A 26,092-nucleotide genomic window follows, 5' to 3' on the forward strand; every position below is an offset into this window, starting at 1 on the left:
TAGACAGGCTGAGGACCAAGCTTTGGGGAAAGACTTATGACAAAAAGGTCAGAGAAAGGCTGCCTGCAGAAACATCCAATCAACTAGCCCTGAGTTCTGACAGGATGAAAAGGTTCCAACAGTTCAAGCGCTGTTTTTACTATATAAACAGCTCCGAGACGGCTGAAAATCCGTGGAAGCAACAAGAAAACCTCTGGCTTGCATCCATGCTCCTGACAACCTTGAACCTTGTTCCCTGGACCCTTGGCTTTGGACTCTGACCCTGGACTACGTTGGGTGAGTTGGCTTTGCTATTTGGATACCGGCTCTGCATTCCCTGAATTCCTGACATAGGACTGGTTTATCGGACTCTGCTGTTGTAACCCCTGGGAACGTGACAGTGGTCGTTTCTCCTATGATTAAGAGCCACTGAAAGAATTTGGCAGCCATTTCCAACACAGGGCAGAGACCTGATATCAGCTTTTATTCGTAGGGTTGTGGACACAGTGCCATTATACTCTCCTCTAAATGCTGAGGCACAAGACAAAACAAGGGGTTGAGCCCCGTTGCATTGTGATGGGAGCTAATGGAACGCCATGCGCTTTACAGGGTGGGGAAGGCCCCCCACCCAACCTCTTGGGCTCCCGCTGTTTTCAATTCAGGAAAAGCAGCACTCAAGACCTGCTCACCTTGCAGCACAGAGCAGCGCAGGACGATATAAACGCATCCGAGTGAAGCTTTATTGATCCAAGAGCTGTAAAACAAGTGCAAGGGCCATAACTTTTCAGAAACTCTTCTGTTTCAATTTGAAGTTGGAAAGACTTTGGGCTCCAGAAAAAGCAGCTCCCTGTGCCTTGAAATGTGCATTTAATTCTGCAGGAGTACCAGGCTGTCAGTTTGGAGCAGGGAAAGGGAAACAGAGGGTCAAGGACAGAGAGAGAGATTGTTTTCCAGAGACGGCATGGTCGCTGGGCAGCTCATACTTTGACCATCCTCCTGATCATACTGGAGAGCAGAAAGGACCGATCCACTGTAAGCTGCTCTGGAGACACCCAAAACCTGATGTTTTGCGTGCTTTTCAGCCCCTATAGTTGCTTACTGGACACAACACAGTTTTGGCAGGGAACCAGTAAAATACTGATTTGCGGACAACTCCAGATGTGTAGACAGACCTGTCTTCTTGGCATCTTACTCCCAGAAATATCCAGTGGGTTTTACAACAATTATTAATTGAGATATGTTCATAAAACCAATGGACTTTTGCCAACCCCCTTGACCGGATTCTATCAGGGCAAGAGGGTAAAGGGTTGCAGTCACAGTGCTGGCAGCATCACTGAATACAGAGGACAAGGGAAAGCTTGAGAAGGAGTGAGGAAGTGCAGTGTACAAACAGCAGCATTAGATCTCCTGATAGAAAATGGGACTAGAGATGGTATATGTAAAGTTTATAGCTCTTAATTTAAGATTAAACCACCCTCTAGTACTTTCCATTCAAACAAAATATTGTGCTTGAGAAAATCTGTTTATTTTTGGAAACGGAGGGAAACCAGGAAACCTGAGTAAGGTGGTGGGTGATGTCATAGTCCAGGTATGCAGGAAATCCTGGGATTTTGACCCTGCAAGCCCTCACTCTACTACAGTGGTCCCCAACCTTGGGCCTCCAGATGTTCTTGGACTTCAACTCCCAGAAATCCTGGCCACCAGAGGTGGTGGTGATGAAGGCTTCTGGGAGTTGTAGTGCAAGAACATCTGGAGGCCCAAGGTTGGAGACCACTGCTCTACTACACCATGGCTGACAGCTAACCCACAAGCTGGACTAGCCGAGGCCTTCATGACATCTATCTCATGTTCTCACAAGATACTTATAGATACAGCGCACAACATTCCTTCATCCTTCTTGAGGCAGCCCTTAATCATTCCATCTGCTTTTCCTCCAGCCGGTAAATATCTATTTCATGTCTCATCTTGAAAGCTCGTTGATAAAATATGAGACTGCATTCAATGATCTAATAATAATGTGTCCGTATTTTTGGTGCAGAACATCGAGCTGATTGGGCACCAGGATGATGGAGTGCAGTAATACTGGAATCCTCCGAAGGGCCCCCTCCCTCGTTATTTCTCAGAAGCACTGCATTTTTCCAGTTCCTCTTTTCTAATTGACGTTGCCGGCATAAAGGTTAGAGATTAGCCATTGGCGCAGCGCTAGTTTTCCATTGTGCCCTCAACATAGTCTATGATACAAAAGAATTTGTGATATTGTTTGTTTGTTTGTTTACTAGATTTGTATACTACCCCATTAGGTGTTTTACAACAAGATAAGAAAATATGGCAACAATGAAACTGAAATAAAACCAATCAACAAATAATAACAATGGTAAAGGACACGCGGGAGGGGTTTCCCAGAACCATCCAAGCCACCAGTACTGCTTCCCGTGTAAGCCCGGATACACGGAATTGATATCTCAACGGCTGCATCCACTGCCCACCCGCCTGCCTGAATCTTCTGCCAGCTGACCTGCCAGGGTCCGTCCATGGGCACCAGACCCCTATAAAGCTTCTATCCTCAATGTCCTCTCCCACGGTGGAGAGGAGACCAGCATCCGGACCGGTGACAGGCAAAGCCAGCAGGAGAAGGGGAGAACATTGCTGAGTGTGTGGATTAAGGCCACTGGTCTTGAGAGCAAGGAGGGGTCCACCTGAATTACAGGACAGGCGTTTTTGCAAGATGGGATGGAGAAAAGTCAGGTTGAAAACATTCATGAAAAATCAGGCTGTGTCATCTGAGCCTTGGCACAGCATCCATCCATCTGACACACACACAACTGGCCGAATTCCCACATTCCTTGCATCTATCTGCCTGTTGCCACCTTACGAAGCTGCCCCTTCTGGCCATGCCATAAAGATCGAGACAGAAGGAACGACTGCAAAAAATCAGCCTCCGGATGATTTTCATTGGGAAGTCACTTGGTTCCCCTTCTTTCAACCTCTTTGGAAAGATTCGCCCCTCTTTTTTTCTCATCCTTCTCCTCTTCGGCCTCTCCCTTCTCCTGGACATAAATTAAAAGAGTCCGTCTCATTAAAATCACAAGTACTGTAATCATTCCACGGGCAGAGCTCCCCACCATCCTCTGCAGGGGGATCCCAAATGCCTCCCATCGCTGTAATTCAAGTGGGCTCGGTGGCTCTCGCTCGCAAACTGCTGGAGCTGCACTTTGTGTCCAAATTTATGGTGCCGGGAGCGTCCAGCAGCTGAGTTACAGCTCTGTGGGTTGGATGGAGGGGCTGCAATATTCTGCATCTCATCCCTGCCTCCTGACAGGCGTGGAGGGAGGAGGAGGAGGAGGAGGAACCTTCCTCCTTGTGATGCAGTCCAGCGTGTATTGTTCGCCCGGCTTTTATGTCAGCGGCTAAGAAGCCTTTGGGAATCAGGAAACTGTCAGCACAACGTTGCAAGTACACAACAAGACCACTGAGGCATGGGGTCATAAATTAAAGCTCTAAAGAATGGGGAATCCAATGAGTAGGAAAACAGGATTTGTGCCTATCAATGGTCAGTGTTTGTGCTGTCAGTGGTCAGTGTTCTACATCTCTACCCAGGCGGCAGATTTTCTCCTCCTGAGCCTTTTCCTGCCTTGACACTGCCCTCAGGGAGCCTTTTGTGTGTGCATGTGTGAGTGTGTGTGCACACATGCACACAGGTTCTCATTGTGGTGAATCACTAGGAGCTACAGAGCAGTGGGGGAAAGAGTTTTATTGTTCTCCCGTGCCTTAGCATCACGGTGGTTCTGAAACGTCCCTTTTCTCCCCCCCTCCTGACCTGGCCAAGCAAGGTGTCTTTCCAGGCTACCTGAAACCAGACGGGCTTTCTATCCTTTCTCATATGGCCTTTCGCTCCAGCTGCTTCTTTCTCTTCCTAGCCTACGAGCTCTGAGAATGGGTACATTTCCAAGCATGGGTGGGTCAAACGCGCCACTCCAGGAGCAGTTGGACTGTGTCTCCCTCACTCCAGGCTTTGACCCCCTCGGGCTTCAACAGTTGGGCTGCCTTTTCCCCATTCCTGCTCCAGAGAAGCCCCAGCTTCTCTGTCTGGGCCAAAGGCTCATAGGACCTCCAGCAAAATACATAGTTCCAAGATATGGAGTCCACTCTCCTAGGGAAGCCTTATCAGAAATGTCCTTTTTATGGTCAGTCAAGGCCACCATCTCAGGATCCTGACACTGAGATTTCTGCCTCGGATGTACAACTGCTCAGGTGATCCTTTCCACTGCCTCTCACCCAGGCTTTTCATGAGCTGCCACCGTCTATTCTGGAATATGTACGTCAAGATGCTGGCTGGACTCTTATTACCTCTGCCCAGATGCCTCACCAACATCATTTATTTCTTCCAATTCCACCACGTCACTCTTCTTTCTTTTCCTGTTCAGATTGAAACATATTTTTCTTTTCCTAATTAACTCCCTGCCACCTTGCTTTCTGTGTTTTTTTTAAGTCTTGATTTATTTCCTCCTCTCTGCATTCAAAGAAATGGGGTACTTAATCTCCACTGTGTGGACTCCCAACGTGGTCTCTCAACAAAATGCCTATCACTCATCATCCGGTGGGACTGTCAGCAGCTCCCTGATGCTTTCCAGCATTCACTGGGCTTTGTTTCTCCCAACCTTTTCCTGTATGGCTCTGGAAACCAGACTCCACAATTCTAGCTTGCCACCTTTCTTATAAGGGACGTGGTGGTGCTGCAGGTTAAACCGCAGAAGCCTCTGTGCTGCAAGGTTGGAAGACCAGCCGTCGTAAGATCGAATCCACGCGACAGAGTGAGCTCCCGTCGCTCGTCCCAGCTCCTGCCAACTTAGCAGTTCGAAAGCATGTAAAAATGCGAGTAGATAAATAGGTACCACCTCGGTGGGAAGGTCACGGCATTCCGTGTCTAGTCGCGCTGGCCACATGACCATGGAAACTTTCTTCAGACAAAACGCTGGCTCTACGGCTCGGAAACAGGGATGAGCACCGCACCCTAGAGTCAGACACGACTGGGCTAAATGTCAAGGGGAACATTTCTTATTCCATAAACATATTCACTTCTTGCCTTTCCGACTGCATATTCAAATTCACTTCTGCTGTTGCCCTGCAGAACTTGTCCTTACTCTGTTACCTGTGACTCACGGCTTTCCCTGCAGAGCATAAGAATAGCCAAGAACGACAAAATGGAAATGTAGTAACAGTGGTACCGACTTAATCTTTTGAAGCCGGGATGGAGATGGGCAGCCTCAAGCCCAGACTGACCTGGTCAGATCATTTCATTGGGTCGTGCTGTGCCTGACTGCGTGAGTTTCATAAGCCACCATCTCTTAAATAAATGGCACCATTTGTAAGGATTTCTTGTTTGTCATCCCTACACGTGAGAAGGAGGAACCGCAGCATCCCTATTCTTGCCAGCGAGGAGGCCAAGAAATTTTCTAGCCTTCCGGACTGTCCTTTGGGTGACAACCATGTTTTATGTATGCCGTATTTTTCTGTGTATAAGATGCCCCCATTTATAAGACACCACCCCACTTTTCTAATCCAAAATTAAGAAATCTAAATGAGGCTTAGCAAGTGTAGGGGGAAAGGAAGCAATGGGCTGCATGACCACTTTGATCCCTGCTTTCCCCTCCACTTGTTTTTGTTCTCTCCTCAGCTTACTTCCGTGTATAAGATGACCCTCAATTTTTAGTCTAAAGATGTTAGACAAAAGTATAGTCTTATACAAGGAAAAATACGGTAATTACCAATTTTCCTGCCCAATCGCACAGCTTCCCCAGAAATAGAATGGCAACTGTTCAAGAATTTAAAGCCCTGGATGGTTTGTTTGAATCTTTCTTCAATCTGCTGCGCCTTTTGTCTTTGATTTTTTTTTTCTTAAACGGAAAGGACACTTGAGACGTTTTGTGCAAATTACAGAAATCTTGAGGGGAAAAGAAATAAAACTCTTTGTCTCACTCTCAGCTCGAGATGAGAAAACGCATAGGCATTTAGAGTGTCACATCTAGTTGTCATCTTGGGCAGAGACAGCTGAAGGAGAGAGAACAGGGAATTTAGCCTGCTGGCTAAGCTAGCCAATTGTGTAGCAAAAGAAATGTGGGAAAGACACTTCTGGCTCTTCAGCTGGTGGCTGGAAAACACAGAAGCTGGACTTCCCCTCATGTTTATAAGAGTCAGAGTTACAGCAAACCCCAGCAATTGAAAGAACTTTTGCCGGGAACTGAAGCCACCAATTATAGTGAACATCTGTTTCCCTTTCAGATGTGGCTCTGCAGTAGCCAACCATGTATGTACTCTATGAAACCCAGCTAATTTCCTGCTGGTTTAGGGATCTATGTATTACCCACACTCGCCTCCATCCCTACAATAATTGGATGAAGTGTGTTTTTTCAGCACAGTGAAACAGGTCAGATGGAGTCCAAGGTCAGCAGACAAGATAGATGGCAGCACTGGTCATTTATCTGTACAGTATTTGTGTTGAGACAGATTGACTATAAAGAGGAATACAGTGGCTGAAATCCTGTTACTCAGCGTACAAAGTGGCAACTGGAGTAGGGTCCTTGAACCTTGCAGCTCAGATTTCAACCTCCGCTATTTCCATTTCTCATTCTGCTTCCTCCTTGTTTCCTGTGAGCTGCCCCAGTAAGTGCCTTGTTGAAGAATATCGATGGGAGAGCCATGCATCAGGTTGAAAAACATATTCAGCATCTCTCAAGAATTAATAATTTGAAGAGTAGTTGGAAGGTTCGTGTTTTGAAAGTAAACTAACTCATTTGGCAACACTGGCTTTGAATTCTAATGAAGGCGAACAGCCTTTCCTCTAAGAATTATGGAACGGGCGAAGATTAATTGACAAAGGCACCATGACACACATATTTTAGTATTTATATTTTATCTCCCTTGGGGGGCAGAATGAAGAATATGTGAGGAAAATGGAAATTAAACGTGGCACACCTGACACAAATTAATAACAGAAATAGACAGATGTTGACCCTGAGTGCCTAGCTGCAGCTTCAAAAAAATATTTAAGCAGTGTATAAACCAATGTTAGAAAGATGCACAATGAGAAATTACCCTGGACCTTAAGGGCTGCCATGTTTTAACCTGGCAAGCCATGAAGAGCAATGCCATTCACTCTGACATCAGGGCAAAATAAGAACTTCAGAGTACTTATTGCAATCAAAGCATAATCGTGGGTGTCTAACCACATTGCATTAATTACATAATGCAAGTTCCAGCTAGTGTTAAGCATTTTAAGTGCTCCTTGTGCCACTGAAAAAGTTAAGTACATGCTTAACACTGCCATCCTTTTAATGATTTTTTTTTTCAAAAGCTAGCCCCACTTGCTTCAATGGGTTTACTCCCAGGTAAGTGTGCATAAGGATGCCGCCTAAGCCTCTTTCAGTGAAATCAATGGCAATTATACAAGTGCTTAATTTTGGTCAGTTCACGTTATTGTTGCCTACTGGCCACTTCTCAGTGGAGTAAATCATTTCAGGAGAGTGCTACTGGGTTTTGTTCCGATGGGTGAAAAAGGCAGAGAAGACTCTCAAGCCTCCTCCATCCTTGTTTTCTTTGCAAGCCGTTCAGAAGTGGTGGCAGACATCAGAGCCACTGGCTTGTCCCCAAATCTGCCTAGAGAATCTGCATTCTAAGATTCCCCTGCTAACTCCACGACTAGCAAGTGCTCCTTCCTCATACACATTTGGGCCAATCATTCCCCTCTCTTTATTAGGAGAAGCTTCAAAAGTGTTATGTTCTGGCAGGAAACCCATTCAATGGCACAGAGATTAACATGGCGGCTGGCTCATTGCGCAGCCCACCATGGCAATGCTAGCTGAGGAGTGATGCAAGCACCTATCCAATGTACCTGGAAGCACCAGTTGAAAAAGGTTGTTCTAGACCAGTACTTCCCAGTCTTGGGTCACCCAGGTGTTTCGGGACTGCACCTCCTAGAAACCCCGGCCAGCTCCGCTGGTGATGAAGGCTTCTGGGAATTGCAGCCCAAGAACATTTGTGTTACCCAATGTTGAGAACCAGCATTCTAGACTTGAAACCAGCAATGGGCCCAACAATGGGGGAAGTCGGCTTGTCATATAATGATAAAATTATGTTGCCTTCAAACCATAAGGAAAAACAAGACCCACTGAAATCAAGGAGGTTTTGATCACCTCCTGATGCAGAGCCCCTTGTGATAACAAGCAAAAAGTCATGGTGAAGCCATTCCATCTTTTCTCCTTACCAGATTTTTATTATTATTATTATTGGTATGGGGGAGGGGGAAGGAAGAAACAATGGGAGTTACAACTGGGAGAGGATGGCATGAATAAGACAGGCAGTTGCTCAACAGAAAATTTTGTCTGGAAAACTTTACACGGCAAATAACCTCACTTGGGGGGGGGGGGTCCGTGTCCCTTTGACCACCCACGTAAGCCAGCCAGCATTTGAAGCCACGGATCCTGTGATCGCCCTGTATATTTGAACCATCTTTCCTGGATATAGGTGACAAAGTATAAGGCAATGGCCCAAAGGTTAACTTGGGTTTAAACACAAGGAAGCTAAGAATAAGTTGCTGTTGCCGCTGCCAAGTGATACAAGGCCATCAGTACATCCCTGAACAAGAGAACTGCCAGTGATGCCTGCCACGTAGGAGTGAAGCACATGGAAAAGAACGCTGCCTGTGGTCCATGTGGAGATGGCTCTTCCACGCATCAGGGGAAGGCACTGGCTTTGAGCAGCATCATGAGAAGGGAGGATGGATGAAGAGAGAAGCTGGTGTCTTTAAAACAGCCTTCCCTGACCTTAGTTAGGCATCCTTCAGTCTCGAAAGACTATGGTAGCGTGCTCTGTATGGAGAACTTGGAACAGCATCTAGTGTGGCTGAGAAGGCCAATTCGAGAGTGACAGTCCCTTCCACACTGAAGACAAATCCAGTCTGTCCCCTGTCCGGCTCCCTGGTTTTGCTGCTTTTGTGACTTCCTCTTTGCCTCGGCCTGCTGGGCAAGGGTCTCTTCAAATTGGGAGAGGCCGTGATGCACCGCCTGCCTCCAGGTTGAACGCTCAGATGTCAGGTTTTCCCATCTGTTGAGGTCTATTCCTAAGGCCTTCAGATCTCGCTTGTAGATGTCCTTGTATCGCAGTTGTGGTCTCCCTCTGGGGCGCTTTCCCTGCACTAATTCTCCATAGAGGAGATCCTTTGGAATCCGACCATCAGCCATTCTCACGACGTGCCCGAGCCAACGTAGACGTCGCTGTTTCAGTAATGTGTTCATGCTGAAAATTCCAGCTCGTTCTAGGACTGCTCTGTTTGGAACTTTGTCCTGCCAGGTGATGCCAAAAATCCGTCGGAGGCAACGCATATGGAAGGTGTTCAGCTTCCTCTCCTGCCGTGCACAAAGAGTCCATGACTCACTGCAGTACAGGAGTGTGCTTCGAACACAGGCTCTATAAACCTGGATCTTCGTATGTGTCGTCAGCTTCTTATTGACCTAGGACCTTCCTAATTCAGTGGATGACCATTTCTACCCAAAGCCAGCGGGCATCGGCAGTGGCTGGGCTGACAGAGGATGATGGCAGTTGTAGTCCAAAACATTTGCCGAGCACCAAGCTGTGGAAGGTGTCCATTCATGATCTACCGCCCTCCCTTGGCTCTCTCTAAATTTGCACATTCAATGCAAAGATACCCTTTCTTCCATGTCATCCAAGGTTGGGCCACTGCCAGAGGACCAAACGCTCCATCCTCACACACACACACACACACACACACACACACACACACACACACACACACACACACACACACACACACACACACACACACACACACACACACACACACACACACACACACACACACACACACACACACACACACACACACACACACACACACACACACACACACCCCCCTCAACCCTGGAGGCCTCTGCACCTATTCCAGCACCCGACTGACTTCCCAAATATTTTCCTTAAGTGGGTCGAGAGGGGCAGAAGGTGACTGCCCACAACCTTTAGGTGGCAATAAAAGGACATTTTTGAGCCATTGTTTCAACCAAAAATTGGGAGTTGTATGGGGAGACCTGGGTCTCCTAGGGGTACGGGGTGCACTTGACCTGACAAAAGGGGTACAACATGCACCATAACATCCGTAGAGTAAAAACCTTGATGTGAGAACCATCATGAAGAGTGCTTTTGCCTACAGGAAAACATCCCCTGGCTGGGGATTATGGGAGTTGCGGTCCAAAAATATCTTGAGAGCACGCAGCTTTAAACTTTTGGCTCTGAGGGGAAGGTAAGTCATTTGGGTTCCACTTTAAGCAAAAGATTATATATATATTCTACTGGCGTCATTCCAGGACCTTTTTCATTAACTGCAGGATCTGAAGACCGGGAAGTCAGCCATCTGCCTTCCATAAAAGCATCTCCCACAATAAACCTTTAAGCATCCACAGAGCTATTTGGTTAGCTATGGTCTCACTTCCAATAGCTGTTCTCTTAGTTGGTAACTGGTTTGGTCTCTTTCTTCCCAGATTTCCAGGAAAAGTCCCTGATAAAAGGAGACAGATTCCCTATTTATTCTGTGCTACAATTTATTCCAAAATTGCTGCGGTTCCATTTCAGGTGGAGGCGATTTATGTGTTTCGCAATTCCGCCCCCCCCCCCATTGCACACTTGTGAAATAACATGAAGTGTGGCCTGTCATACAGCTAGCATATTTTGAGCCATCATTTTCTTATTATACTAATATTGATCAAAGGTCTGTTCCTCCGTTTGAAAAATGCACACTTCAAGAGCAAGAGAAAAAGAAGAGGATTTGATTGGTTTGGTTATAATGAGAACACAATGATCCGAAAAGTGCTAGCTTTATGGAACACAAGTTTTTGTGGGTCCCCCCCCCTTTCTTTCTTTTCTCTTTCATGGATATAATAAAAGGGAGAGGGAGAAATGTGTCGACTACTAATTCAGATAGCTTTACAAGGGGCTTAAACAAACCCATGGAAGATAACACTACAAATAGTCTCTCTATTCTGCTGCACACTTTTTGAACAAAGGGTTTTTAGCACCAAAATTTATCTTTAGAATTTGGAAAAAGCAGCTGTGATAGTAGACTTATGTTGTCATGTGCTGTCATATCAGAACTGACTTATAGAAACTCTAATAGAGTTTTAAATTAAATGAGGTATTTAAGGAGTGGCTTTACCAGCTCCACCGTCACGACTCCAGTGAGTTTCCATGGCTGAGTGGAGATTCAAATCTGGGCCTCCTCAATGTTACTCCATCATTCTAGCCACTAGTTGCCAGTAGACTTATAGAACCGTGGAAATGTGCAGAATAGAGAAAACTTCACATACTCTCTCGTTGTGTTTACCCTGGCCTTCCACTCTTCAAGGTAAATGTAAATCACCAGCTGAAGGCCAGGGAAGCATTCTGCAGGCAAGCTACTGAATCAGAGCTTGGATGGGACCCATTGCAAGTCATGAAGTTACCTGTAATGTCTTAACTTTCCCATTTAACGAGGTTATAATCATACTCCTTTTGCAAGCGGCATAACAGCTCTTAGTCTTGATTCTTCATGCACGGTGTAATGTGTGAATTTCCCCCAATATTTAGCCTTTTTTTGTAGATGGAAAGTTACGAGTATGGGAATAAGGAATGAAACAATTTACTGTACTAACAAAAAAAAAATCCATACGATCATAACAGCAGCGTGTTATGGGTGATAGTTACAGCCAGTTACATAATTATTTCCACCCCCTAAACTAACACCCAAGCTCTCTATATTGGGACATCTTTACTTATTCAAGGCTTAATCCCAAGGAGACTGTCATGTCTGGTGTTTTCTCCTGTAAAAGCCAAGACAAGGGCAAAGTGCTTGTTCTCCAAAGTATCGTTAGTTAACTTTTCCACGAACATTAGCTACTTGTTCCTCTTGTTTGAAGAAAAGAGTCAGTAGCTAAATTGTCTAAATAGGAACCTTGCTAGAAACACCGTTTTCTGCACTGAAACGGACAGGGCAAAGGTCCCTTTGCCTGCATGGGATGGTGCAGGAATGGCTGAGCGGATGAAGCCTCTTCTCCTGTATTAGGGAGGTGACCCAGAGGGTGAGTCCATGGAAGCTTCCCTACCTGGCACAACTTCCATGTGTTAGGCAGGCGCATCTGAGGGAGGGAGACTGACCTGGAGAGACTAAAGGCTAAAGCTAAATAAAATTATACTCGTTGAAATCCAGTAGTAAGCTGCAAGAGTTGACCCATTAAATGAGTGGCACTTACAGGGGAGTTGACTCACCAAATCCCCACTGATCCCATGGGCCTGCTCTAGTTGTGACTAACTACTGGATTTTAGCCACTGCCCTGCATTCTCTCTCTCTCTATATATATATATCAAAAAATACACCTTAAAATATTTTACCCCTTTTCGCAAACAATGAGGGGGCCTCCTCTGCGCCTTGAGAACCTGTAACCATCCTTTTGCCATCCCATAATAGGACAGCATACTGACCTAGGTATTTGGAAGGCACCCCCCTCCAGATGGTGCTGGGGGACCCTTTCTATCTGCTGCAGCCAGCAGGAACAATGGTGAGAGAGGGTGGGGTTTGTAATTCAGCAAGACTTGGGAGGCCCCAGGCCCCAGTGGGAACGTGCACCAGCTATTGCATGGCAGTGGCGGGGATACAATCGTGCAATATTCTTCTGAGAATAAGAATGCCTTTTTCAACATAAAACTTGCATTTTTTTTCTCTGTGGAGTAATGATGACACCTGGTGGATGAGATAACACAGAACTGTTCGACTTGTAACAGAAAGCTTTTCTCTGTGTGAGGAAAACAGCATTCACTGCACATTCCATCAGGAAAGGATGCATCGAGAGATTCTGTAGTTCGTACAAGGAATATTTTGTATGCATCTCTGGAAAGCATGGTCATCCTTTGGGAAACTATCTCAGTCAAGGAAAAGGCCAACCTAGGTTGGATCAGGTTCTCCTGGCTCCCTAGGTAAAGGTAAAGGTTCCCCTTGACATTTAGTCCAGCCGTGTCCGACCCTAGGGGGTGGTGCTCATCCCCGTTTCCACAGACATTAAAACGTACCACTTTTTGTTATTTCAGATGATGTTATCTGGATCAAATATGTTTGCTCTCCCACAATCACTAACATGGTTCTGAATTTACACATCATTTGAAAACGTTAGAGCTAACCTGTAGTCAAACGAAAACATGGAACAGCCTTCCTAATTCGGCACCCTCCAGATGTGCTTGACTACGTGTACCATGGGAGGGAAGACAGATTGATTGGCATGCATGGTTATTGTGGTTGGATTTGCAGTTGACATATCTGAGGGGTGGCCAGTCACATGAGGGAATGTACACCTTTCGCCCTTTCTTTCCCTTTGAACAGCTGGTACACACATAATTTCCTATTATCATTAAGTATTACAGAGTACCCTATGATTGCTTGATTTATTTGTCTTCATTTATAAAGTAATTCCTTTTTTTATCCTATTGGGCATTTGTAATCAAACAAAATGTTTGAATGTGGGAGATGTTCTGTCTTATCTACATACAATTCACTGTGTGGGTGCCAGACTGTCTCCCATGGGAAGCCAGGCTGGCTTCGTCATTGCTGTCCTTTAAGTGGTCAATCTGACCAGATGAGTGGGATATAAATAAATAAATAAATAAATAAATAAATAAATAAATAAATAAATACTAAAACTAAAACTAAAACTAAAACTAAAACTAAAACTAAAACTAAAACTAAAACTAATACTAATACTAATACTAATACTAATACTAATACTAATAATAATAATAATAATAATAATAATAATAATAATAATAATAATAATAATAATAATAATAATAATAATTGTTTAATCCTTTTGAAGTATTTGAATGACATATAGCTTTTAGCTTTGTTTTGTTTTAATGATGGGAGCTGCCTTGGGTCCTTAGTTCAGAGAAAGGTGGGGTAAAATATTTAAAATAAATAATAAATAGTCACTGTTCTTCCCCACTTCACATCCTTGCAGGTCTCCTCATTCTTCGGTTTGACTTGGATGGAGAAGCCCAGGAAGTTCTTCTGCTTAGTAAATTCAGTGTTAGCTCAGTTTTCCGTGAATGTTTTTGATAACTGATCAAATTCCACTAGGAATTTGCTAATATATGCCGTCAAGTTCCTTCTGACTGACGGTGACCCCATAAATGAGGGGTCTTGCCCTCAAGGTCTTGCCCTCAACAGCCCTGAACTGCTCTTGCAAACTGAAGTCTGGGCTTCCTTTAGGGAGTCAATCCAACTCACATTTGGACTTCCTCTTTTCCTGCTGCCTTCCACCTTTGCCGGCATTATTGTCTTTTGCGGGAGAATCCTTCTCCTACTGTGCCTAAAGCAGGACAGACTCAGCTTCAGCATTTTGGCCTCCAGAGACAGTCCACCCCTGCTAGTACTGAGGAAACTTCTACCTCTGCAGCCATCCTCATTCTGCCTTTCATTTTCCTGTTCCTGCTCCCTCTCATTCTGAAATGGTCTCATCAAGGCTAACCTGGGCGAACCTCCAATCAATAGTTCAACCAATACATCATCTCGTTCACTGCAGAATACTGAGTAGCAACCCATTACCCTTTAGCTTGGTCTACTGGGCAATAATCCAGCACCCCCTTCTAAGGCCATCTCTGCACATATACTGGGGTCTCCCTATTAGGACTGACCTGACCGGAAATTAGGCTTTGTCTTCCAACCAGTGCATTGGGAATAAATGAATATATTTGTTCTCTGTGGGAGGTGATGGGTTTGCAGCAAATAAAGGCGCCCTAACTGCATTGGAGATTCCCCAGTTGTGCATCTCCGGAGCCTAGCAGGATGTTGGATCGGATTACTCACAAGCTGTGCCTACGATACAACCTCTTTCCTTTTTCCATTCACACTTTTGGCTTCCTTACGTCATTAACTCCTCCGTCCAATGAACAAAGGCTTCCGCTTCCTTTCCATTCTCAGTCTGAGAAAACTCCGCCCCAACGCCCCCTGGAGGAGGGGGGGCAAGCCTCCCTTTTTATTTGGGGCAGCCGTCTCTTTAACTGGACCCACCCTCTTTTTCCATTCTCATTGGCCCGTGGGCGCATAGGCCCGCCTCTTTTCCCCGACTTCTTTCCTCGCTCCGCCTCTTCCCCCCACCCACCCACCCAGCTGTGTTCCCTTTCCCTCAGCTCGCCTCCACGGCCCTCTTTCACCCAATAGGAAAGCAAGCGGCTTTGAGGGCCACCCTTTAGCCCAATCAGAGCCGTCCGCTGCAGAGGCGGGACTCCCGTGGCCTTCCCACTTGGGCGGGGCGGGCTAGAAAGAGGAGGAGGAAGGGGCGGTGTCCCTAAGCGAGTGACCGCAAAAAAAGAGTGAAGGGAGAGGAGCGTCGGCCGGCTGGCGGGCGGGCGGGCGGTGGGACCCCGAGGGAGGCGTCGGCGAGCGGCTCTTCTTTTCCCCTCCCTCCGTCCTTCGAACTGCCCGTTCTGAGCGAATCTTTACCGCTGACCAACGACCGTTGGGGGGGGGAAGCAGCGCGTGAGGGAGCGGCGCCTTCTCTTCCCGCCCTTTTTTCTTCTTCTTCTCTGAGGAGACTCGGAAGCCAGCGCGGGTGGGTTGCCGTGTCCGCCTCCGCGGCCCTCCTTCCCGGGCGGGCCGCGCCCTCCCCTCGGCTGGGCGAGGAGGGGAGATGGGCGGGCCGGGCGCGTAGGCGGAGGCTCGGCGTCGGTGCCGTCGTCGTCGTCTTCGTGGCCCGTCCCTTCTCCGCTCCCCCTCAGCCGCCCACCTTTTCTCTGAGGCGGTGGCCGGTGCCGGAAAGCAACCCGCCCCCGCCCCCGGTTCTCCCTGAGGGGGACGACGACGACGACGACCACCCCTCCCGACCCGCTTTCGCATCGGCTTCTCCTCTCCTCCGCTCCCTCACCCACCCACCGGGAGGCCTCCCTCAGCGCCATGTCCGGGGTCGTGCGGACCCTGAGCCGCTGCCTCTTGTCGGCCGACGCCGCCACGTCCAGCCGTGGTGGGGAAAGGCCGCCGCCGCCTCATCCTCCTCCTCCTCTTTTCCCCTCGTCGTCGCCGCCGCCCCGCGAGGGGAAAGAGAAGAGCCGGGAGGCGGAGCGCGAGGCCCGTCGCCGGAGCCGCGAGATCGACGCGATGCTGGCCCGGGAGCGGCGCTCGGTGCGGCGCCTGGTCAAGATCCTGCTGCTGGGCGCCGGCGAGAGCGGCAAGTCGACTTTCCTCAAGCAGATGCGCATCATCCACGGCCGCGAGTTCGACCAGAAGGCGCTGCTGGAGTTCCGGGCCACCATCTACGAGAACATCCTCAAGGTGAAAAGGACGGGGGTGGTGGTGGAGGAGGAGGAGGAGGAAATGCAGGAGGGAAAAGGGCTGGAAAGGAGGAGGGTGACAGGGAGAGGCTTAAAGAAAAGACCCCAGGCTGGGCCGATCTGGAACAGCAGCGCCCCTGTCACTTCCAACCACCCTGCCAGGTAGGACAGTTGGGATGTCACGATGGGGAGCAAAACCATCTTCTTGGTCCCTAGGCCCTGTAAATTAAGTGTTTTGGGGGGGCACCCAGGCTTGAGCCCGGCTTGGAGACCAGCCATGAGAAGTCCCTCATGGCTGGTTGGGATGTCCTGACTCGATTCCCAATGGCTCTGGGGCTGAAAGGGTCTAAATCCAGATCCAACCCACTCTCTTTGGCCTTCCTAACAAGTTGGGCAAGATAGGAGAAGGCGAAAGGGAGGCCAGAGGTCGAGAGGGCTTGTGTTTGGCTTGGCCAGCCAGCCAGCCTGCTGAGGGATTTGGGGAGTTGCCGTCTGCAGGGCCCTTGCTTGGCAGCCACTGCCTTGCAAAAAGTCAGACAGGACAGGGAGGTCTCTCCAAAGGCTTGATGAGTGAGTTGCTAGGAAAAGCGATGCCGGTGGTTTTGTGTCAACGTGAATGTGTCTCTCTTGCAGCATCCCGGTTAGGTTGGAACATGTTTGACCAGGTGGAGAAGGAAGAAGAGAATTTATTGGGTAGAAGGACACACAAGATTTTCTGTGGAGGCATCATGTTTAGTCAGCAGCTGTTGATGGTTGTTGGAAGCTGCATGCATGCTTTAAATTAGTATTTTAATGTAATTACAGTTGAAACATAAGGTAGGAGTTGGTGCAAGACAAGTAGGGGCAGTGTGGAGGTGGCGCTGTGGATTGTTTTGAGTAAGCTCAAACCGTGTGTTGTTTTGAGTAGGTCCTGTCTAGGAAGTGGTGTGTTACATTGTGTTTTTTTAAAAAATCCATAAACTGGCTGTAAGCACATTTAGGGTGTGCAGCTTTTTCTCTGTGTTTGGTGTAAATGCTTCATATGCCTCTACTTAATTCTTACACCATCCTTGTAAGGTAGGAGGCAACAGTTGGCCAACAGGATGGTAGTCTGATCCAGCTAGTTGAGCTGCCACTGTCTCATAAAGTCATAAGGCATTAGTTGTGTTATGTTGCCTGGGAAGAAGAAAGGCCTGAAAGGGCTAATGTTAATAATGCCACAAAAGTCAGCAGCATCACCCATGTAGTGTAGGTTCAATGCTTCCCCCCACCCCGCAATAGAGTTTAGAACAACTCCAGCTTAGCAGTATAAGCCTGAATGACAAGGCTGCAGTTCTTGTGGAAGATATACAGATAAGTAATTAGAGAAGTACATAGCATTTGGGGCAGTAGGGAGCTTAGCAGGATATACACACCTTGCTAACTGCACAGACTTGTTTTCAGATCTTGCTCTCCAGCCCTCAGGGCTAGAAACCAACCTGTAAAAACACCAAAGACCAAGATTTTTCCATGGTGTAGAATTTATGTTTCTGAATATTACGAACAGTTTTTAGAATACAGTCTTTGTCACATAAGTAGAAAAGAGTACAGGGATCACTGAGAAAACTGTGTATCCATTCTCAGAAGAGTGGAGACAACATTCAAAGTTGTGGTCTACAAAAGTTCAAGTCACAGTAGACTTATTAATCTTTAAGCCAGGAATAGGAAACATCTGTCCCTGTAGGTGGGGTTTTTTTTTGCTTGTTTCTTTTATTTCTGCTTTTTCTTTCCTTCAGTAAGTGAGCCGTCTTATTTCCATTTTTTTTCTGCACAAGAATATATGAGGTGGGTGAGTTGCAGAGAATGGGGATTGGCCCAGGATGAATTTTGTGTTTAGCGGGAGACCTGGATTCCAGTCCCCTTTAACCATTGTACTGACTCTTGCAGCTGCTGTCAGATCCAGCCATCACAGGAAAGTAAAAAAATATAGTGAGCGTTGTAGTCTAACGACATCTGGAGGGCAACACCTTCCCTATCCTAACTTTTGTTACAGAATGTATTTTTTTTCTCTCTGGGAGTATAGAGTTAGTATAGTTATACTCACAGTATAGTGAATATTGCCTCTAGAAAAATACATCCTTCATTGTAAAGGGAATAGAAAATGTTCTTTAAATTTATCAGATTTTATCCAGTAACACCAGTGCCATTTAGTTTATGAAAGATGTGTGACTGTGTTAGTGTTCTAAGGGTAGATTATAGCTTGGCAAATTGTATCTAAAACCATCCTGTCACTATGAACAGGAAGTTGGATAGTTGGTGATTGAAAGGAGTTAATAAAAATATAGAGAATAATTACGTAATCAGCTAGTTGTTTATTTAGATCAGGGATGGGGCAACATCTGGCCCTACAGATAGTTTAGACTACAACTCCCATCAATTATAATCAGCATAGCCAATGCTGAGGGATGATAGGCGCTACAATAGAGCATCTTCTGGGGTGGGAGTCACAAGTTTCCCCTCTCCAATTTACAATGTTAAAAACCATACAGAATTTAGATTTAACAGTTGAACTAAAATAAGTATGAAAGTAAAATGAAAGGAGAACCATGTATTGGAGGTTAAATTTAAGAAGGGTAGACTGGATACATGTGATTGAACAAGACAACAAGAAGAGCAATGTTGATTGTCCTGGGATTGATGAAGGTGATACACCTTGTCACAGGCTTACACGGGGTCTTATGGAAAACTGATTGTGGGTTTTTTAAGTGTCTGGCCATATTGCTGAGAGACTGAGTTTTTATTTCCTTCCCTCAGTATTCTCTGTGTTAAAATCTAGGGTGAAGCGTTTTGCTTCATATAGATAAGCAGTTCAGTAATATCTGACTGCCAAAGTAAAACATATATTAATTTACCTAACTACATTTGTGAAAGCTAATAGTTACTGGAGGACTCAAAATATATGTTAAGACTGATCTTTTGTGTTATGTGCCTCAGGGAACTGAAAATGTTGCTGTTCCTGCAGGTTAAAATGCAGCCACGTTACACTGAATGGCAATCTGTCAAATTAAATACTACTTTTCCTTCTATTTGCATAGATTTCATCCATGGTTTTGATTGGCTAGCGCTCAGGAAAGGGTTCATAATCTAGTTACATTCAGAAAAAGTCCTGGGAGATTCATAATAGACCCATGATTTAAGACACAGAGAGGAAAATACCCATTTAAATCTAATTTCTCCTTTTTACTCTTGCCTTCTGAGCAGACAGGCATATTTGGGTGCATTAAAAAGTAGAAAATATTGATTTACAACAACAAAACAGGCTTTACGTAATTTGATAGCGTACTTTTTCTACTGTAAAATTGTGTCTGTTTATAGATGGGGAATATGCACATGCAAATATACTAAGCAATGACACTTGTTTAAGGCTTCAATCATATGTACAATTTATCTGGAAACGAGCACCACTGAACAAAGTGGAACTCACTTCCTGGTAAAAAATGTATTGTAAGTATTGTGACTAATATAAAGAATAATACATAAATCATAGGTTATAACTAATGCACAGGTATCCGACTTTCTACATTTTAGTTTCTAAAGGGCATTAGTCTAATCTGCTGTTGCTTTCACTAGAAATATGTATCCGCCTAAGACAATGGTTTCCAGCCTTGGGTCTTCAGATATTCTTGAATTAAAACTCCCAGAAGCTTTCACTAGCTGTGTTGGCTGGGATTTCTAGGAGTTGTAGTCCAAGAACATCTGGAAACCCAAGGTTGGGAACCACTGGTCTAAGACTTTGTTCCACAGATTGACATGGGAGCCCAATAGGTAGTGTTAATTATATCATTAATAAATAGGAGCCAAATAAAGTAAAATGAGTTAGTTTTTCTCCATCCTCTGAGAGTCTGGATTCTAGCTTTCCAGTTTTCTGTGGATGGAGCATGTGATCCTTTTCAATTCAGGGCTATTTCTATACGCAGAGAAAAGTAGAAAAAACTGATAAGGTCTTCATGCTATCTTTGAGTAACATCTATAAACAGGGGAATAGGCTGAAACAAATAAGCAGTTTTTGATTGATGATCTTTTCTGTTTCACTGAGCTAGACTGCCACAGACAATTCATATGAGCCTGATCCTTTATAACTAATCCAATGAAAAGTGCATGACTAGTAAATACATACATTACACGATATTATGACTGAATATGTTTTTTGCACATCTTCCTTTGAGAAGAAAGGCAGCCTTTCATAAGAGAATCATAGTTTCAGTTTAAGAAAGTTTAAAATAGAAAAAATCATTGTATTTGAAATTTCAAAAACTTGCTTCTAATATATTTTTTAAAATATAAATATTTATAAAAATATAAACATTTATATTTTCTAAAGTATAAACATTTATTACGGTAAATCATCAGTGTTTGTTCATCCAGAAGGTGACCAGATATCAAGAAATCCATTGTCATGGATTATAAATATACATATGTACAACAAGACATTATTTCGTTCTGGTAAACTGTTGTGTCAATTAGGCAATTTTCTGTTTTCGTAAAACTGTTTGACATTGTGTTGTTGTATTTTCTCCATGAAACTTTCTAGTACACATAAGACACCATTACAAAATGCAAAGAGTAAGCCCCTAATCCTAATATGCTTTCCCATCTAGTGCAGGCAATGATTTAGAGCTGTTTTTCCCCCTTAGCATTTAAAGGATAGGCTTCCCAAATGTTAAGTTTTGATTTGGCTTAAGTAAATAGTCATGGGTTAACTATGTTTTTGCTTGTTAATCAAAGCTGTGCTTCAGGGTAGTGTTTTTATGAGAAGCAGTAGTGTTAGAGGTACACAGACATTATTAATTCTACATATCCACATGGAATAGAAAACTATAAAATATGTACAGTAGTTCTATGGCCTGACTAAGGCATCCAACACAATTGCACAACTCATGAGTGGAATACCTCTGTTCAGTGGGGCTTACTGCTCTGCAAGTATATTTAGGATTTCAGTCTCGATGGAGTAAAACTGTGTGAATGTGCTTGTAAATAATAGCCTGAAGAAAATGTCACTTCCATTGTTTTTCTTCAATGTGCTGGTGCATGTTGTATTAAAAGGAGCGGTCAGTCTGCTGCAGAAAAGAATGCCTCTTTCAATGTATCCTCTGCCACTCACAATTCTTGTAATTATATTTCTGTTCAAACTGTTCCCTAATTAATTGACTGCACTTTATTAAATCACAGTCCTAATAAATAGTTTTTAGAATGTATTATAATGAAAAATTGAAGTGGTCTAGAAGAGTCCTGTTTAGCAAGCATCACACTTCAAGTAATTGTTGTTTCTCCAGTCAATAACAAGGCTAAACTATATTGAATGGCAATTTATGAATGTCAGATTATTCCTGCTCTAGTAGTTGCCATGTTGTATGCATTTTATGCATGATTCCTCTTGACCACAATCCAGCAGATGTTAGTTACAGTTCGTGTTAGGGCTGGCAAGTCAGAATGGCATATATTATTACATACATTTTCTGCCATCCTATTATATATTACAGTGTTTAGCATCTTATAAAGCAAAAAGGTAGAAGTGTGACAGTATCTTCTTAAGCAGCTGTGCTAGCCTGTTTAGATATCTGCTGTTTGGAAAAGTACACATGAGCATTAATGAATATAATTGGACAAGTTTTATGGAACTATTATATATAAAGTAATAGAGAAACATTTCTGAAAATCATAAGCTAATTAGTTTGGAACCAGTGATTGTTTTCATAATTAAAATTTGAGAAGCAAGGGGCTTCAAATAACTTTTACTTAGAAAAATGCTATGAGTTTCAGCTTAACAGGAAAAATATATATGCTGGCTTGAAAATGAACACTAGTAGGTATTTTATATCAGTGTGGGAGGCTTCCAGTTCCACAGAGCTTGAGATAGCAACTGATATCTTTCTGCATGGGGCATACCACATATGAAAATCTTTTGAGAAGTATCCATTGCATGCAAAAAGATCTAAGAATCTGGTAAAATAGTTTTATTTTTGTACTTTGTGCATAGATGAATTTTAGAAATATTTTGGTATTTGCTGACAGTACATGACATTTCAGTCAACATTAGTTTAAAGGCCGAAGTCTGGTTGATTTCTTGGTGGGTTCACTGACATGTGTAAGGGTCTCTGCTGCACTTCTGAAATGTCTGAACTTCCACATTTCAGACGGAATGGCCACAGTCCCAGAACAATCCTCAACTAATTCAGCTTGCCCAGCAGGACCTCAAACATACATTTTCTGAAATAGTTTACTACCTTATTTCTGCCCTATTGCCGTTATACACGGTAGGCAGATTTTAAAGCTTATTGGAATTTTCGAAACTTTTTTTTGATAGCACAGAAAAAGAGAAGGTAAAACAGAAAACAAAACCATTACTCTCAGAGAGTGCCTCAGATAAATTTGCACCTCCCATTAGATCAGGTTTTATCTCTAAGGTTCCACTGTCACTTCTGTGCTTGCATTAAGACAATGTGATAAGTCTCATCTCCTTTTCCTTGGATTTAGTTGGAGCCAGAGAGCCATTTTAGAGTTGGAAGCACAACTGCATCTACAAATACGAAGATTTGGTAGTTAAGTAGATGGATTAGCTTCCTGTGGGCTAAGTAAAATGTAATTGCTTTTGTTGATGTGTCTGTTCTCTTTGTTCAATATACCAATAATCTTGATGTTTACATTACTCACCCAGGGATGAACGATGAAATAAGTAAAGCTATTTATAATACCTTTAATTCTGTATGTATAGGACTCATAGAGGCCGAGAGCAATGTGTGTGATTCATAAAGGTTAGAGGCAATGTATTGTGATGCAAAACTGAACAGTTATTTATTTATTACGGTCCCCTACCATGTAAGTAGAGAAGAACTTAAAGATTGCAACAGATACCATATTCCTCTGCCATGATGCCCATTGATCAGCACACTGTGATTGGAGTCCAGCCATAAGCATAAAGGTAAAGGTTCCCCTTGACAATTTTTGTCGAGTCGTTTTTGACTCTAGGGGGCGGTGCTCATCCCCATTTCCAAGCCATAGAGCCAGCGTTTTTGTCTGAAGACAATCTTCCGTGGTCACATGGCCAGTGCGACTTAGACACGGAACGCTGTTACCTTCCCACCAAAGTGGTCCCTATTTATCTACTTGTATTTGCATGCTTTCGAACCGCTAGGTTGGCGGGAGCTGGGACAAGCAACGGGCGCTCACTCCATCGTGTGGATTCGATCTTACGACTGCTTGGTCTTCTGACCCTGCAACACAGGCTTCTGCGGTTTAGCCTGCAGCGCCACCACGTCCCCTAGCCATAAGCATAGAGTACAGTATTCCAAAACCCTTGCTTTCCCTCCTTGTTCTTGTCTAATGTGACTTGTGTTTGAACATAATCATGTAGCACAGCTATTTATGATTGGTCAAAAGTAATGCAAAATTTTAAGGAAAATTATCTACATATTAAAAGCTGGAAATAGGTTTTTTATTAAAATATCTGAACTGGGTAGGGAAACTGTGGCTCTGCAGCTGTTGCTTAGTTTCTGCTCCCATCACATCTGATCATTGGCCATGCCGACTAGGGCTAAGTGGAGTTACAGCCCAGCAAGAGCTGCAGTGTCAGTTTTTGCCATCCCCAATCTGTATGGAGAGCCAGTGTGGCCTCGTGGATAGAGTGATGGACTACAAGTCAGGAGACCTGAGTTTCAGTTCTTCCTTGGCCATGAAAACTCAAGAGGGTAGCATTGTTAAAAGTACTTCTCAAATATCTCACAAACATTGAAAGCCCAATTAAGTTTGCTATAAGGTGTGAATTGATGGCACATAACAACTGTCTATATGAACTTGCTGAATCAGCTCACCCAGATGTTTAGAGTTAGATATAATGCATGTGTACATAATACACAGCTTTACCTCTCATCTGATATGGAAACTCAGGATTATAATGGAATTTGTGAAAAAATGTGTGCCGGTAACATGGAGATGAATGAGAATAGCATGGCTAAAATATAATCCAAACAAGGTGGCAATACTGTGTTTTTGGGATTGGCAGCCAGTAGGCCATGAATATGCACAATCATTGCAGTGTATTGAGTGGAAACTTTAGGAATTATTCATAGAGGAAACCTGTGATGCTGTACATGCATCTGAAAAGTGAACTTGTGACTCTTGAGGATCACTATCAATACGTCTGTTAACTCCTTCTTTGAAAGAAGGGGATGCAAAGTGCATCCATTCCATGGAGATGAACATCAGAGAAGAAATACAGTAGTGCCTCGCATAGCGAGGTTAATCCGTTCCGGATTAATCCTCGCTATAGCGAAACATCGCTAAACGGAATTTAAAAAGCCATAGAAACACGTTGAACTTCGTTCAGTGCGTTCCTATGGCTTTAAAACTCACCGTTAAGCGATGTTCTTCCATAGCGCCGCCATTTTCGCGCCCCCGGTAAGCGAGGGCAGGGCGTGAAAATGCGGCGCGGACCTTCCGGCAGCCATTTTGGAACTGCCGATCAGCTGTTCTCCCCCGCTTCATTATGCGCTATTCGCTAAGCGAATCGCTTAGCGAATATCGCAAAGCAAAAAAACGCCATAGGGGCCATCGCTGAGCGAATGCTCCAGCGATGGCCCAGAGCCCCTCGTTAAGCGATTTCATCGCTCAGTGAGGCGCTCGTTAAGCGAGGCACCACTGTACTTAAATAAACTCTATTATGCAGTTTGTGTTTCTAGTAGGAAGCTATTATCACATTCTCTAGGTGTACAGACTTTTCTAGAATGGGCTGTAGCTTTGTGATGGTTAGGAGTTAAAATAGTTGGAAACCTGCCTGAGTATAGCAAGAGTATAACAGGATGAGTTGAAATAACTACACCAGACCCTAAACGGGCAAAAGGTCATTGCTGGCTGCAAGATGTGATGCAAGTGGAAGATAAGAATGGCAACAGGATTTGTCATCCTAGGGGAATGTAGTTAATTTTTAAAAATATATTTATTTATTTATAATTATGTGACTTGATTACATAAGTGAACTCAAGAGTAATCAGTAGATCAAGACTTTATATGCTAAATATACGGTACAGAGAGGAACAACTATGTTTATATTCTTTTTTAAAAACACAAATTGAAAAGAAAATACGTATGTTTACATCAAGGTAAATAAATAGAACGGAAAATAATTTTCACGTTGTTATTCCGAGAACACATAAACAAGACCTAACTTTCAATAAACCAGTTATTCTATTCATAATAGGCTCTCTAATTAAAGTTTCAGTTACTGTTATTTAAAATAGGCAAACATAGATGAAGTACAAAACATCTTTTAGCTGTTCGTGGCTACAATCTGAAATTATTTTTTTGTCTCTACTACTAGTCTTCTCATTTATTCTGGAATGGAAAATTCCAGCTAAAGAACCATATCCTGATATGAGTTGGGGGGAGAGGAACCAAGCAGTACATAGGAATTTTAAGCAGAACTGTGTTTGGGGCAGCTAAATGAGATAGAATCCACTGAGTTCATAGCTCCTTCTTAAGAGATTTTATTAATTGTGTTCTGTGCTTTGCACTGGAGGAGTGCTCTTTGAACATTTTGTTTGAAGGATTACATTGCATAAAGATGAAGTAATAGTCATTCAGAACAACTCAATGTTTACATTCGGGAAGTTGCACAAAAAACAGCCCAACTTGATAATTCTGTGAACAAATTTTTAATTAACAGCTATTATGCTGGAGATGGTACAACTCTTTTATCCAATTGAAGTAATGAGAAACCTTCTTCACAAATCAGTGGAATCTTTTCAGA

At 44.1% G+C, this 26,092-nt stretch overlaps 1 protein-coding gene across 1 annotated transcript in view; it reads left to right on the plus strand.

Annotated features, from left to right (window-relative positions):
* Nucleotides 1-15,833: 15,833 nt before the first annotated feature.
* GNA12 (G protein subunit alpha 12) overlaps nt 15,834-26,092 on the plus strand; it is a 35,340-nt gene continuing 25,081 nt past the window's right edge. Inside the window, exon 1 of the mRNA XM_020802400.3 lies at nt 15,834-16,333. Within this exon, the coding sequence (XP_020658059.3) occupies nt 15,959-16,333 (375 nt within the window). The 5' untranslated portion in view covers nt 15,834-15,958. The remainder of the gene's footprint in view (nt 16,334-26,092) is intronic.

Source organism: Pogona vitticeps, chromosome 13 (assembly GCF_051106095.1).
Source record: "Pogona vitticeps strain Pit_001003342236 chromosome 13, PviZW2.1, whole genome shotgun sequence".
Taxonomy (NCBI): Eukaryota; Metazoa; Chordata; class Lepidosauria; order Squamata; family Agamidae; genus Pogona; species Pogona vitticeps.